Below are 16,080 nucleotides of genomic sequence, written 5' to 3'. Positions count from 1 at the left end.
TCCAGGTTGTGCTCCAGCTGTAACTAGGAGTCTGTTGTAGAACGTTATTTAGGAGACAGCTTCAGTTACCCAATCATGAAAGTTTCTTTCCACAAGTCATTATTGCAGCAAACCCTGCCCACAGCTGTTCACTTTGCTGAGGATATTTCTAAACAGGAAAGAAGAGATCTTTACCATTTCTGACCATTAAAGGTTTTGCAGACCCTGTTTCTTGATGATCAGCACAAGCATGCTGTCTGTACTCTACTAACTACACTCCTTCCTTATTTTCTAATACATAATAATCTTCTCTCCCTCATCCATAACAGGAAAGCTTTCCAAACCCTGTGCTATTTTCCAGTGCTAAGTTCCACTCCAGATGTACTCTCAACTCTTCAAGAAGTGTTCACTATACAATTTGCCTAATCAGGTAAGTACAACTTAAATAGTATTTTGAAACATGTAGACATAGAAACAGAAGATCTCCTTTTAGAACGTGACCAGCAATGCAGTACAGAATACATGCTGAATAATAAATAAATGGACAGGTAACAGGGGACAGTGAGACATTAGCACTCATACCAAGAAAATCTAGTGCTAAAATTCTGTGGCTACAGATACTAAACCTCTTACTACAGAAGTGTGTTTATCCCAAAATAGAATACTCAAAAGCCAGGAAAGAATAAACTAAATAAATAATCAATAATAGATTAGACTTTTGATGAACAACAGATTATTAATGTTCTTTTCTCTTCTTTCTTAATACAGAACCTTTCTGACAGTTTATAGTCCAGATCTGTGACCTGGAGAAAAAGCTCAACTTTCTTCCCTACATCATTCTTCTACTGTCTATCTACCAGCCCAAGGAAGAAACACAAACTTCCTCCTATTGATCATCAGTTTCTTTGCTCTTCCCCACTGTTTTCGCATCTCCATTTTTCACATCATCTTACCCACTACCTTGTTACTGGATTACAAGAACAGCTTTTTAATAAGTAGTAGGAAGAACATGTGTCGATGGATAGTCACAAGACAGGGTAAGGTGAAAGGCCAGAAAGAATCATCCTAAAACCCTCTGTGTTCTCCAGATTAAAGCTCTTTCATATTCTGATGACTAATCAATGACTTTTCAGAAATCTGCCACATGAAAATAGACCAGCATTTTAATGACTACATCCCCATAGCAAGAAAAAGAAAAAAGGAACTATTTTCATCCAGAAGAGTAAGACAACCCCCAAGGAGTAAGTGGTCTCACCCAGTGATGATACAAAAATTGCCAGATTTTTTGCTCTTGCGAAAGTGTCTACAAATACCCTGATAAAGGGCATCAGAGCCACCACCTAATGCCAGCCCAACACTGAAGGAACACACTGTGCATACTGATCAACTCCCTATTACCATGAACTGCATAATTTAGGACAGTGGAAATAACACCTTATGAAGAAGCAGATTACTATTCACTGTACAGTGAAGCACTGTACATCATATTAACTTAACATCACTACATTGCCAAAAATTTGTTCAGTGGGCAGCTTTCGATGCTATGCAAAAACACACAATATGCTCTTTCACACGTTTCATTAGTTTCAAATCAAAGTAACCCTACTTTTGCCTATGGGACTTTGCTCAAAAGGGACATGACACTAAAAATGCTGGCAGGTTACCTGATGTTGGGCTAGACGTGGAGGCTGCAGCTGGCTTTCGTTTCCTCTTGATGTCCCTTGAACATGGTGGTCCCAGGTGGACATTTGTTTGCCTATGGAGAAATTAAAACAAATTAAACTCTGTTCCAATATCATATTTCTGTAAGACTGACCAGTCACTCCAACTCCTACCTTCCCATCAGCTTCTTAACTAGTAAGCAGCACAAACCAAAAGTTTCTCAGGGAGTTTTGCTCACATTCTTTGTCAATATACATTATGCTCCCCTTTTTTTTTAAGGGCTCACACATAAACTACCCAAGAAGACTAATTTCTTAGCCTTTAAAGGATCTGGTTTTGTATTAATTTCAAGCTAACTCCTTGCATACATAAAGACGTGGTCAAGCAGTGATATGACGTGTCCTACCATTACTTCTATGCAAGAATAACAAATGTCTGCAAGATTGCTCTTTAAATAAACTGTGTGATATTTGCTCCTTGGCCAGAAATTATTTTGCAATCTATTTGGTACTGTAGAGTCATCTTAGAATGTATCTATAATGCCAAATGTCCATACATATTGTTTCCACTACAGTAGTAAGTTCATAAAGTTAGGAATGCAAAACCGTCTCATGCGTTTTCCAAACCATTATTTCTTTATCAAAGTGCTGTGCAAACAGCTAAATCTGACTTATGGCAACCTTGTTACAACTCTAAACTGGCTGAAAGGCATAATCGGTTCTGCAATATGAACTGTTAAGTCTGAAGCCTACTGATGGCCATTTCAGTTTAATCATTTGCCAACTAAGAAGTAATCATTTGCCAATTAAGTAGAAACCTGTATTGTTGGAACTGACTTGAGCTGAGAACTCCTCCAAGTTATATACCTGTAGGAAGCAGAGAAGTTGAATTCAGAAATAACAGTTTCTGCAGCAGACCAGAGAACTTTCTCAAATACTACCCATAATGAATACAAATGCATAATTCAGCAATGACATTGGGTTCAAATCCCTTCTTTGTCCGATATAACAGACTTGCTTTAGCAAGTTCCTTGGTCACTCTTAGCATCAGATCTGATGTGCAAAATGCAGAACTACAATGCAAATAAAATCAGTTAAAGACAGTGAGAAGCTTACATAGTGTAAAATTTGGAACCATATAACTTTTGATGATTAAGTGCTGAAAAGCTTCGGTGTCTTCAAAGCCTGTTATTTTGATTTTTAAAAAAAAATCCTGAAAGTTTAACAAATGCTTTTATCACGTACTAAAACCTTTTAAATAGAAGAAAAGGAAAAGTTCATGGGTTTTTATTTCCATGACAAAAATCTATTAAAAAACCCAAACCTGTGTATTTACAATATCTATCATTTTAGATGCTGTATTTATGCAAAACCAAATTGTGCCATTATATCTATACAGAACAGTGTAGGAACCACAAAAAAATTCCTGTACTAGTCCAGTCTATAAATTGAATGCTGCTGGGTCTGTCTACTTACCTGTAAAAAAACATGCAACCACAAAAAAAAGGAAATACCTACTGTTCCATCTTCTCAACTACAATTCAGACGTTCTACAAGAAGTCTATAAGATCTGTCCTCTAAATCTGACACTGAAGAACAGTTTCAATAATTTTTAAATGGTGCTAAGTTTCACAGAGAGCCAGTTTTTCAAATCTGGGAACACATATTAATACAACCAGGCAAAAGAAGTCTCCTGAGGGGATAGAGCATACTCTCAGTAAACTCACTAAGACCAAGTGCCGGGTCCTTGACTTTGGCCACAACAACCCCATTCATCACTGCACACTGGGGGAAGAGTGGTTGGAAAGCAGCCCAGAGGAAAAGGGCCTGGCGGTGCTGATCAACAGTGGCTGAACATGAGCCAGTGTGTGCACAGGTGGCCAAGATGGTCAGTGGCATCTTGGCTTGGATCAAGAATATTGTGACCAGCTGAACCTGGGAAGGGATCATCCTCCTGTACTCAGTGAGGCCACACCTCAAGTCCTATGTTCTGGTTTGAGCCCTTCACTACAAGAACATTGAGGTGCTGGAGAGTGTCCAAAGAAGGGCACTGGAGCTAGTGAAGGGTCTGGAGCACAAGTCCTATGAGGAGCAGCTGAGGAAGCTGGGTTGTTTAGCCTGGGGGAAAGCAAGCTCAGGGAAGCCCTTATTGCTCTCTACAGCTACCTGAAAGGAAGGTGTAGTCAGGTGGGGGTCGGTCTCTTCTCCCAATCAACTGGGAAGAGAATGAGAGGACACACTCTCCTGCTGTGCAGGGGAGGTTCAGATTGGATATCAAGAGGACTTTGTTCAAGGAAAGGGTTGTCAAACATTGGAATGGACTGCCCAGGGAGATGGGTAGAGAAATGATCCCTGGAGGTGAAAAGCTTTCAAAAATACTGGCACATCTATAGAATGCACATTCAAATCTCATGTTTGTACATTGAAGAGATTCACCTTTAAGTAACTTCGCATATGCTAAAAACTGCTTTTGTACATGACTATAACAGTGGCTATGCAGTGTTTTAACCTAGGTGTAACCATGTATTCTGAAACATCTAAACACACATAGCCTGAGCAAAAGATTGCATTTTTTATTTTGCATCAGTGACACAGATTAGTAACTTTATGACTACATAATTGTATCTAATAATCCACCTAATTTTAAATACTGTAACAATAACAACAAAAATAATTTTAAAATGTTCCCTTGTTAATTTTATGAACTTACACCAACATTAGCCAGCTGATCTTTGGTGGAGAATCACTGTGGACTAGGAAAGAAGTATGCACTATCATTTCCAAGAAACTTTATGCAATTTTCCTCAGTTCACAAATGTTACAGGTAGATTTTGCATAAGAGCTCCTGGCTCTCAGCAACGTACTCAAACATCTACCCTTACCTGATTATTACACAAGGGGTAAAAAAAGAAAAATTAAAACAGAAGAATCTCAAAATCCCTTCTTGAAGTGAAAGTAAAGGCAAATCATACTTCAGCTGAAGACTACTAGCAAGAATACAGTATCTAGTAGCCCTGCCTCTAAGATACAAAGGCTCAGAGGTCATAAATTGTTCTCTGTAACATGTTTTTCATTCAGGTTTATCCCTTATTGATCACCCACACTTCACTTAGTAAATCAGGAACCTATTGATTACTCACTGGCTCTGAATGACCCAGTGGTAAAAGTGTCATTTCAAATGGCTGGTGCACCTTACAAGCACCATAAACCTGCATGCATCTCCAGGTGCTAAGTACCTTGGGAGAGAGAAGAGTAGAAGACTCCACTCAGGGATGATAGTCCTCATCAAGGCATGGACAGAAAGGATGTCTGAGGTATAACTTACGAAATATGCACATTTCTGGTAGATATCACACTTTTCAATGCAAATTTCTAATCACTAGCTTACATGCAGGTCTGTATCAGTGAGATAATAGAATTAGTGAATCCCAGTTTAACAGCAGACTCCTATAGACCCCTACAAACACCACTGCCACTAGGAAAATCAAATCATGGATATGCACAGTACCCAACATAGCAACGGACAGGCTGAACTCTAAAATGTGGAAAATATCACTGACAAGTTGCAATGAGGAATTAGTCCTTCTTCCAAAGCTGAATTTTAACAACTCTTCTGAACAGTTAAAAATTACTCTAAAGTAGACTAGAACAGGAAAGGCTGACAGAAAATGCATATTTGTGCATTGCCACAGCTGTCTCTGTGAAGAAGTCTGAGACCAGAACTTTGTGAGATGAAAGATCTGGGCCTAAACTGACAAACTAGAACAGGACTTACACTGTCCTTACTAGGCTTCAATCTCTTCTGCTAGGCCCCTATGCTTTCTTCAATGTTATGGTCATTAAAAAACATGTAAACAAAGTCATAGAATAAACAGTAATGAGAAAATAATTCCCTGGTTTCTTTTGGACTATGACAGGTTGATCACAAGAAAAAAAAACAAAGTTGCAGTGCTTAGTCACAGGTGGATCTGCCAGGCGACCAGAGACTAATGTGAAAACCTAGTTTACAGTCTAGAGATAAATTATAACCTGGGAAGAGAAAAAGGAGAATACACTTAGAGAAACATATCAGGATCCAAAATGTGGCTGTTTCGTTGGCTGCAATATATTCAACTCACACAGCAGTCACTGCCAGGAGTTAGTGAATGAAAAATTACACATGTATAGAAAAAATGGCTTTCAACAATATGAAAAGTCTATTGTGTCTTTTTGACAGTGATAGTATTTTTTGTAATCACAAACTAAAGGAATTATTCAGGAAATATGAATTTGTCTTTTGTTTTTAACATAGTACTTATGATTCCCACTTCTGCATGCAGGTCATGCTGGAGAAAAAACAGGCTTTGTTATGCAGAAAGATGAAATTCATGGTAGTCTCTAAGTGTCAGAAGTAATGTTTCCTTTCATTTCTTTTCCACATATTTATTCTATGACTTTATTTACATGTTTTTTAGTGACCAGTAATTGCCTACCCAGGACACCCGTCTCACTTCTACAGTTTGAGATGACTGTGCACTGGAGCTTGCCACTGTTTTACATCTACCACAGGATTTCAACAGAAAATTAAGATTGGCCATACAATCTGTGGGAGACAGCACAGAGCACAAGCAGACACCAGCCCACAAAGAACCTTACTGAACAGCATCAGGCCCCTGAAAACTTCACTATCTGTGAAGTCTAAATTGTAGCATGAAGCCCACTCTTTTAAAATTCAGGATAAAAACCGGCTCCATCTCACAACAAAGGTCTCTGAAAAGGCCATACAGAGCTAAGTGTAATAGTCTGTGGCCTTCTTGGAGGCAGGAGGCACATTGCACACTTGTAGGTGTATGCCTCTCGCTGTAATCTCACATCATGCAGTTTGTCTGCTTACCCTCTTTATTCTAACCCTATCCTTAGAAGAAGCAAAGCACATGGATTATGCAGTGAAAGTGAGAGGCAGTCATTAGTCTATGACTATAAAAACAAGGGATGTTATTATCCTCATGTTAAAGTGAATGTTAATAGAGACTGCCTTTTAACAAAGATACTGCTACTAAAACTCCACACAACCCAGCTGTTGCTGTTGTGATGCTCTATTCAGAGCAAACAAACCAAATGAAAGGCTCTTGCTCTAAGCCCTGAGGTGTTACCTGAGGCTGTTGATGGTGGCTTCACAAAATTAATAGTAAAAGCAGAATTCTTTCTCCTCTTTGACTACAGAGCCAGCTGGGCACCAGTCTAATCTGCACATAACGTGTAAATCAATACAAGTTGCTCATCCTATCTGCACGCAAAGCTCCCACACGCACAAGCAGTTCTTGTTATCACATCCCAGTGTAGATATTCCCGATGCACAGCAGTCTCCTATGCCCTGCAGAGCCTCACAGGAAGGCTTCTAGAGCACATTTTCAGATTCCAAAATTACTAATAGGTCAGCTCACTTCTTAAATCATGATTTAAGATCATAAATGATCTTAAATCATCCAAATCTCATAGGTCTTCAACAGCAGCAGTCTGTTCCCAGCAAACATTATAATGATGTGGCTCCATTCCTAAAAGTCTGCATGCGGCAAATGCAAGTGAACACATTTTCTTCTTGTTTTCTATGTAAGCACTCTAAGTAGAGATGAGGTGATCCTATATATTATACTCCCTATTTTCACACTGAATCACACTGTAACTATGCCAGAAAGACTCCTATTTGCCAGATCTGCTGACTACACAGATTTGAAATAGCAAGTAAAAAAATTCTGAAGCCAAGGGGAATTTATTTTTCGCTCTAGAGAATTAGGATTCATCAAAATGGGAACATCAGGCCTCAGTCAACTGCATGTGACACTAAGTTGATAGCTGCTGTTCATTGCATGCCTGTCAGAAGAATTCAGTTATATTCCCAACTGGAATATTAGCCAGGCTTTAGCAAAGGAAGACATGAAAGTGTTCCAGCTAAAGGGAAAAGAGTTAAAAAAAAATAGGAAGACAGATGTCTAAAGCAGTTGACAGCAGGCATTTTCACATAAAGAATATTCCAGGAAAATAAAGATGTGTGGATAAGTTGCATAGAATGAACTGGATACTGTCCTGATCAAGCAGGAAAGTATGAAATTGTGGACATCTACTCCTTCGGCTGCCTCAGAAAAGGCCTGACATTGCAGGCAGTCTCTGGATTTCCACATGCTTGGGTAAGAGGCAGAAATACTAGGATCTCTGTGCACAGACACAGAAGTGACAGAACAAGATTTATTTTCACGAGCATATTTCTAGAGATGGAGTTGGAATTTGAGACATTCAAGTTTGTTCAATTTAACAGCACCATCAAATCCAAGGTACGGGGCAACTGGCAGTAAATGAAGAGAAGAAGATCACTCACCCCTCTACATCTTTATCCCATGTTCCAGACAAGATGACAGACTTGCTTCTAAATCAGATTAAACTCTAGATTTACAGTTAGTATTAACAGAGTACATGCAAAGCAATATTCTTTATTTGTGCTGTTCAAAAGCCTAATACAATTCTTCAAGTCTCCACCTTCAACATCTACCTGCCATTTGAGGTCCACTTTTCCTGTGACCTCCAGTGGGAACATTTAATTGCTTTTCTTCACCCATAATCCTATTTTCAAGGCTAGGCAAGTAATAAATGGCATTAGGGACAATTTATCTTCTACCTTCCTCTCTTATTCTGCCTGCTATTCAAATTAAAGGGAACATTGGTTCTAGGCTCTTCTGAAACTCTTACCCTGCCTCAAGGGAATAACATTCCATCAACCAACAACCTACAACATCTTCCCACCAACAGAATATTGAATAACCAAAATCTAATAAGATATTCAACTTCAGCCTATACAAAATCCTCTTAAGTAGAAGGAGTTCAACAACAAAATTCTGTTCAGACCACTCCTCCCAGAGAGGCAAATAGGCAGAGGGGAAAGAGGGAAGGATCCCTTGAGCTGCCCATGCAAGTCTCTACTTGCTTGCTTTTAGCAGTCTGCATCATGAAATCGAAACCTTAACAGACAAGACATGATTAGCAAACGCTTTGTGCTCTTAAAGGAGAGTAATTATAGGCATGTGAAAAAAGAAGAGATCCCTGAGGTACTCTTCCTTGCATGCCTCCCGAGAGGCAGCAGGGCCATTAAAAATTCCATGATGAAGAGGAAAAACAGTCTGGGAACAGCCAGGAGGCAATACAGCAAATTAATACACCAGCCATCCCTTGGGAGGACTGCAAGAAAGCAGAAAACTCTCCTTGGTTCACAAAATAAAATTATACCACTAATGATAACAGTCACCACACACACAAAACTGCTTCTAATGACGGGTGTGAAATTCCCAGTGCTGTGCATACACTTTGAATGAAAGCTCTTCTCATCACAGACATAAATCAAGAAAGGTAGTGTACAATTTATACAGACTTTCAAATAAGACTTCCTAAGGAACCTTCCACATAGGCTTGTCAGTGTCAAAGAGGCGGTTCTTTCTCAACCCTCAGATGCGCTAAGTATTCTGGCCTTCAGCTCTGTCTTAACAAAAGTACTGGGTTACCAGTCTTCCAGATGAACTGCACCAAAATCTACCACTGAGACTAAGAAAACAGTTCCACAGCAGAGAAAAGACTCCACTTGGTAACTATACTCCACTGGACACACTCAGTGATAGCAGAAACTAAGCAGAGAAAGGCGATTTTGCGTGGCACAGCAGGCATCAGGTTGAAGAAACTGGATGGCCACAATATCAAGACCACTTCTTTTCTATTATGTTTCATATTATTTCAGAGGATTTGCTTCCCACACACACACACATCCCATTCTGGCAAATTTCTGAGTTGAATTTCTTCAGGATGAGGTGCAAGCTGTTAGAAGCTTCCTAAAGCACAAACTACTGAAATTGATTCCATACATGGCAAAAGCAGGAGATGTTAACTGGGGCAATAGCTTATCTGAGCTTACAGAGATCACCTCAACATCCTGTAAGAAAATGGACTACTAACTAGTATGCCTGATATGTAAAAGCTAAAGAACAACTACTATCAAGAAAACGTTTCTCTGAAGGAACAATTTCCTTCTGTGCCCTTAGCAACATCTTTACATAAAGCAAGCTCCTTGTACCAGAGTTCAACCCTTGCCACATACATGGGGCTACAAAACACATTCATTCTTTTCATATTTCTTTCTCCTATAAAGGTTCTTGAGCACATTTCACACTAAAATAGGAACTATTTTCTCAAACTCCAGGCAACAACTGCATCTGGGATGGTACAATTTCTCTGTCAACTCAGTAAAAATTCATCAGTGATTACATTTGTCAAGACACCAGTCACCTGTTCATTAGAGGAGGGAACCAAACATATATACTAACTGGTTAGATTGTACCCAGAAAAACCTAGCAAACACAATCTCTCCAGGTTTAGAAATCCCTTGCAAAGAGCTTGGCCTTGGAAAGGGCCTTCACTGACCATCATAAAGGTAGAGATTTTGCCCAGTTTGAATTTGTGAGCAGGATTTGTCCAGCCCACCTTCCTGGAAGACAAACTTCTATAAAGCACCAAGAAAAACACTGGAGGCACAAGTACGGTTATCCTGACTGAAACTGAAGAGACCATTCGATCTTTTTGCTTCAGAAGCAGAAAACATCCCCAGAGTGGGGCAAAAGCACAGAAAGGAATCAATTTGCTGATGCAAATCTTCTGAATTCTTTTTATGCTCATCCAGTTGAACATTTAAGAGCTGATTTCTTCCTCCCTCCCCTTTTCCAGCTTTAACATGCTGGCTACAGCAGCATGAGGTCATGGTGCGACATCGCAAAATTCCCTGCAGAAGCCAGTGCGAAGAGAGGCTTTGCTGGGTGGGTGCCAAGCTTCCGTTCAGACACATACAACCTTAGTACATTTTTCATGCTCTATTTGCTAATTAACAAGGGAAAGAAAGCCATGAAGCTGAAAGTCCAGACATTTCTTTCAGATTGGGTCCCTGGTACAAGCACATAAGCAGAATTGTGTCCAAAGCAAGGCTTTGTCTACTTGCACAAGGAAAGAGCTCAAGGGCACCTTACCTTTAGATAGTCACCTGCAGCACAGAAACAGGAGTCACCTCTAAGGCCAACACTTGAATTTAATTTAGGATTAGTCAGCAGAAGGTGCCTGAATAGTGTATTAACCCAAACTATGCAGACTCAAATGTACCCAACATCTGGCCAGACCAGATCTAAATTTCACCTATTGCTATAGAGGGATATCAAGCCATTGCAGGTCACCTCAGGTGAGTTCTTAATCTGCTCAAAGGGTCTATTTTAGACACCTAAGATACCAAAATGCTTCAACATGTCACCCACATGAGTTTGTCAGCACTTTCCCTCTCATCTTGTTCCAATTTTAATAGTGGGCAATGATACTATGTCCATTTGGACCCATAAAACAGACTTGCAGCAACTCATTGCACATTTCAGAACAGACTGCAGTTATTTCTAAAGGAACAGCTCTGCCTGTCATACACTGTTTCATATACTGTAAGTCCTCAGTTTATTGTCACTCTCAAATAAACTGCGTTGCTGCGTTTTATGCTAAGTTTGAACACGGGCTTCCCAGAGAACAGCGTGTTAACCTACAGGTCCATGAGTACTGTTCAGATCGCACAGTACTACTGAAGATATCCAGGAGAGGGAAGTGAGACAACCCCAACAGAGCAAAGCAAGGGAGTTACCTGGCAGTGCAGTGTGCTGGTGAGCATCTTCGGTGGGAAGCATCAGCAAGCACATCCAGAGAGTACAGAGGAGATAATGGATTGAACTGGAAAGTCAAGAGATTTTATTTAAGCAAAGCATTAAAAGAAATAGTGTCCAGATAAAGCTCCTCAGATCTATTTTTTAGCTGTTCATACAGTATAAGGAGACCTTCCTGGCACCTCAAGGGTTGAGACTAGATGAGGACAGACTCTCACTTTGTAGAGAAGAAAGTCACTGTTATGAATTGTGCAAGCACAGAACTTTCCACAGAGCAGCTCCCATATTCCCAAAGGTTGTGTATATCACTGAAACAGCCCTCTAGAAGATTCAGATCCCCCAGGTTAAGTTCACAATGAGCTCCCAATTCATTCCACGGCAAGTGAGTTGCTCCTTCCACTCCCAACCAACCTCACAAACTGTCTTTGCAAACTGCTTAAAACAAATTTTTGAAACAATGCATGGTCAGGCTAATCTAAGATCCTCTGTTAGACATACACTAGACAAATCCTGAGGGCATCAAACCTGCACAAGACGGCTTGCTGTAGAAAATGCAGTGGTCGGGATTTTTAATGGTCAGGACAGAAATGGAATAATCTGGTCAATCAATGCATGGAACAAACTTTGCTCAATATATAAGTAGAAGCTTTAGACTGGTAGTCTCTCTGGGGCACCTCCTTTATACTTCCATTCGGCATTTTGTCTTTATTTATAATTCACACCTCAAGCAGGAAATTAATTTCTCTATGCTTTGCGGAGTGCTACACCAACCTCCAGAACACTTTTCTTGTATTACTAGGATTACTGATGCATTTTTAAATAAGGACAAAGGAACAATCCACACCTGTAGCATGACTCATCATACAAGCTATCTGCAACTTCAGAACTCAGTACTAGCCCTTTACCCTCCATCTTTCTGAGAAAGAAGATGCACCACAAAGCTGCTGCTATCAGGGAGCTCCTCCTTAAGTGAGACTGCTCATTTACTGTCAGTGAAGTAACACTGCAACTGCACAGTAGGGAGAATCACCAGGAACCCTCTGTTACTAGAATGGCTGATTCAAGCCCATTTAAGAAGAACAAAAGTTACTTACTTTGGGTCATTTTAAAGCTTATGTAGTTACTCTTATCTTTAGCAATATAAAAGCAATCTTAAAATGTTCTCGTTAATGGAAAATACACAATTGCACAAAGGCTTGAAAATTAATTCTTGCCATACACATATTTTTAGTCACCTGAAAGGTAAAACAAATTTCAGTCCTACTGCTCACCAACCATAAAACAACTCGCATAGGAATATAAAGGAGTGTGTATGGCCAGGAACACTGTTACAACATGACTGCTCAAATGGAAGATTGTTGTTTTTTGCTCTTTGCTACTAAGAACCTGAGCTTTTATATCTTAAGTAAAAAAACCCTCTAACACTGAAGCTAAGAAAGACTTACTGGAGAATATAAAAATGCACACGCAAGAATTTCAGGTACAAGAATGCCTATTTCTCCTGCTTATCACCCCTTACATTTTCCTGTTACAGCTGCTATTTAACTACAGCATTTAAACTCACCAGTTTTTCCCTTCTCTGTGGATGTGACTATCAGGTAGAAGCCTGAGCCAAACAAGGCAAAACAAAGCATTTAAAAAGAGAAAAATGTTCCAATTCTTATGGAATTTTGAGAGGCCAAAGCTCCTTCTGTCAAGAGGTATTTTCCCTCACATTCACTGTCACAAAAGAAGGCCTACACTAACCTGAAACAGGGAGATAAATAAAAGGATTTCCTGAGATATTCAGTTTAAATAGACAATACAATGCCTGAGAAATGGGTTGTGTTCAAAGCCCAGAAGACATCAGGTAACAAAATGAGAAGGGACAGGACTGCCTTACCTCATGTGCACAGGCCACAGTGTGTGGGAAATCAGAAGCCAGCACTGGGCTCTTTCTAGAGAGAAGGAAACCAAGAAAATAAAAAAGGAAGAGCAGAGTCACCTTACCTGGTTGCGATCTCTCTTCCCCATGGATGGTAACCAAAAACTGGAAGGAGGCAGAGTCGAAAGGACAGGTGGGAGCAATGCCAAGGAAGGAACATGGGGGGAAAAAAAAGGAGGGTTGGGGGTAAGAAGATAAGGGGAAGGGAAGAACAAAGATAGAGGGAGAAGGAAAAAGATTAAACATCATCAGGAGTCATATTAAAAACAACAAATTTCAGATCCAAAGAAGAAAATAAGGTATCAACATCTGGTGAAGGCTGGTCCCACTGTGCTACAGTCAAGATATGCGATCCTTACCTACCCATTCCCCAGAACAGCATTAGGGAGATGCCAAAGGATAGGCACCATGACTATTTCCAGCGCTGACTACAATTTAAATACACTAACTGGGGAAAGAGACAGAACATCAAGGAAAGAAAAAGTAATTTCACAGCTGCCTCGTCAGCATCATTTCTGCAGTCTAGGTATGCACCCATAGTGTGGCTCCACAAAGCAGCATTTTTAAAAATGAACGTATGGGGCACAATCCTCTCTTAATGTCCAAAAGATCTGCAGTTACTGCAATGGCACATTATAAGGGAGAAGGAAAGAAAAAGCTGACTGCAAAAAAAAAGGGGCATATGAGTAGTGTCCACACACTGGGGCAGCCTTATATAAACATACATATAAAACAAAGGGGAAGTCAGCAATTTTGAGTAAGAAAACAGAGAAGCCATCAGCAGAATCCTGTATCCCATTCCACAGGTTATGCTTAAGTGTCCACCCAGCTCTTCGTGTCCTTCAGCCCCAGAATGGAAGAGGACCCTATAGTTCTTCCTCCCCTCCCAGAGTTCTATACAACAGTTGTTAAGGGCCTTACTCTTTCTGGCGCGGATCACTAACAATATGACCTAGCCTCTCGGTGCCCAGAGTGCTCATGGAGGTCTCCTGAAACACAAAGACAGGTAAAAGGTTGCAAACTCTCACACAGTGAGCAGAGAATAGCTTGCTGCTGCCAGTAAGAACAAATCTTACTCCCCTGGGTCACATCCTTTCCTTACCAGCTCACTCTCAGCTAAACATGTTCACTCCTTCCTTTTAGAACTTCACCTGAGATGATTTAACTAATAAGAATGGCAGAAAATAATTCAATTTTATTTATGAGGTTTGGTTCTTATTTTTAGTTATGATAATTGCTTACAGAGGAATACGCCAGGGACTGGACTAGTACAAAGTATGCAGCACAAGGATGCATGAGAGCCCAGGAAATGGCTACGAAGTGCTTCTTTCTACGTTACTGGGGTCAGTCGGCCAGAAACCAGCTAAGATAGGACACTACACTGTTCCAATAACAGTGGGGATTCACCAACCACCAATGAATAAAATAAGGAGTGAAAGCATGATGCTTTTGTCCTTTCTGAAAGCAGCAATTCAGCGGCAGAACCTCTAGCAACTCAAGAAAAGGTAGGTCCTAGGAGAAAGGACTTGCTCTGGGAGCAGGTTACTTCCTGCAAGACGCCGCCCTGCGTATGTGCTTGACGCTGGCATACACACACACACATAGCCTGAAGCACCAGTTGTTCACATCTGCATAGCAACTGCCTCCAAGAAAGAAGTATACTTTTCAGCAAGGGGCTGAAGATGAGGGCAAAAGTCTTTCACAGGTAAGGTTCTTTTGTGCCAGGTACATGGGCCAAAAACATTCAAAGTTTGGGGGCAGTTGTAGCAGCAGGGGTGAAAGATGGGCTATTTGTTACAGCAGGAAAATTATTAACTTAAAGTGCCATAATGTTTAAATTTACGGTTTATTACTGTGTAAATTACAAGCCGTACTTTTGGTAATTAGCAGCTCGCTAGCGGGGAGCTCTGAATGAAACTCATTATTTATGATTACAATTTCGAGAGAGATGGGGAAGGGGGAGCAGTGACCTCCGCTGCAAATGACAAAGATCCCTTTAAGGTGATGAAGATGAATTAAACAAGTAAATATTATCCTTCTCATTTGGATCATTAGAGGTGTGCCGCCAGGCCCAGTCACTTGCAGGTGGCCTGAGGAACCCTTCCTAAAGTCAGTTTCTTGCCAGCTGAGGATTCATATTTTGAATGCCGGTTACAATTAAGCAAGGTGAGTGGAAGAAAGAAGGGGCAAACAAAGATCTTTCAAGTATGACTGAACAGAAGGCAGCTGTCGCACTCCTCTGGACTCCAGGCCCCTCTAAGACACCTTGTTAGCAGACTACAGCCAGCCAGCTCAGAACTTATGCCAATGTTTTCAAAAGCACAGAGCACATCATAACAAAAAAAAAGCCAAGCACAGCCACCACCTTCCTTCTCAGAATCATCTTTTACAACAAACAGCAGCACTCATCACTCCATGATGCAGATCCAACCAGGTGTATCCCTCACTTTTAGACAGACATCTGCAAAGTATTGTTTGTTCTTTTAGAAAAAGGACTGATATTTTGTTTGGTGTTTGCCCTACATGTAATAAAACTAGTCCATGGTTTTTGTCAGCTTTGTCTGCATTTACTGCATATACCTTTTTATTCTCCTGTCTTCCCACTAAAAATGCAACTGCTAAAACCACCTTCCTTTGCTGCCATTCATATCAGTCTTCTTCCCTATATAAAATTTGGCCTTCCTTCACCTTTGAGCCACCTCTCTGCCCTTGTAGCCTCAGATGAGCATGCATAAGTCTCATGCCATCACCATTTTCCTCTACATTCTGTCTAAATCTTCTTGATATTTATGCTCCCTGTCATTCTTCTTCAGGCCTC

The 16,080-nt window shown here is 40.4% G+C and overlaps 1 protein-coding gene across 13 annotated transcripts in view; it reads right to left on the bottom strand.

Annotated features, from left to right (window-relative positions):
• Positions 1–16,080, bottom strand: part of GPATCH2L (G-patch domain containing 2 like) — a 64,281-nt gene that overhangs the window by 17,946 nt on the left and 30,255 nt on the right. For 9 of the 13 annotated variants that reach the window (XM_042048092.1, XM_042048088.1, XM_042048090.1 and 6 more), the window contains 4 exons: positions 14,184–14,251; positions 13,328–13,367; positions 11,320–11,405; positions 1,644–1,735 (listed from right to left, as the gene is read on the bottom strand). In XM_042048092.1, the coding sequence (XP_041904026.1) occupies positions 1,644–1,735; positions 11,320–11,405; positions 13,328–13,367; positions 14,184–14,251 (286 nt within the window). The remainder of the gene's footprint in view (positions 1–1,643; positions 1,736–11,319; positions 11,406–13,327; positions 13,368–14,183; positions 14,252–16,080) is intronic. The other 4 variants (XM_042048098.1, XM_042048096.1, XM_042048097.1 and 1 more) reach the window with 2 other exon arrangements.

The sequence above is a fragment of the Corvus kubaryi genome, unplaced genomic scaffold (genome assembly GCF_017639235.1).
Source record: "Corvus kubaryi isolate FWS band 111438036 unplaced genomic scaffold, C.kubaryi_AGA036_p1.0 66, whole genome shotgun sequence".
Classification (NCBI taxonomy): domain Eukaryota; kingdom Metazoa; phylum Chordata; class Aves; order Passeriformes; family Corvidae; genus Corvus; species Corvus kubaryi.
This window is presented reverse-complemented; position numbering and strand designations above follow the sequence as displayed.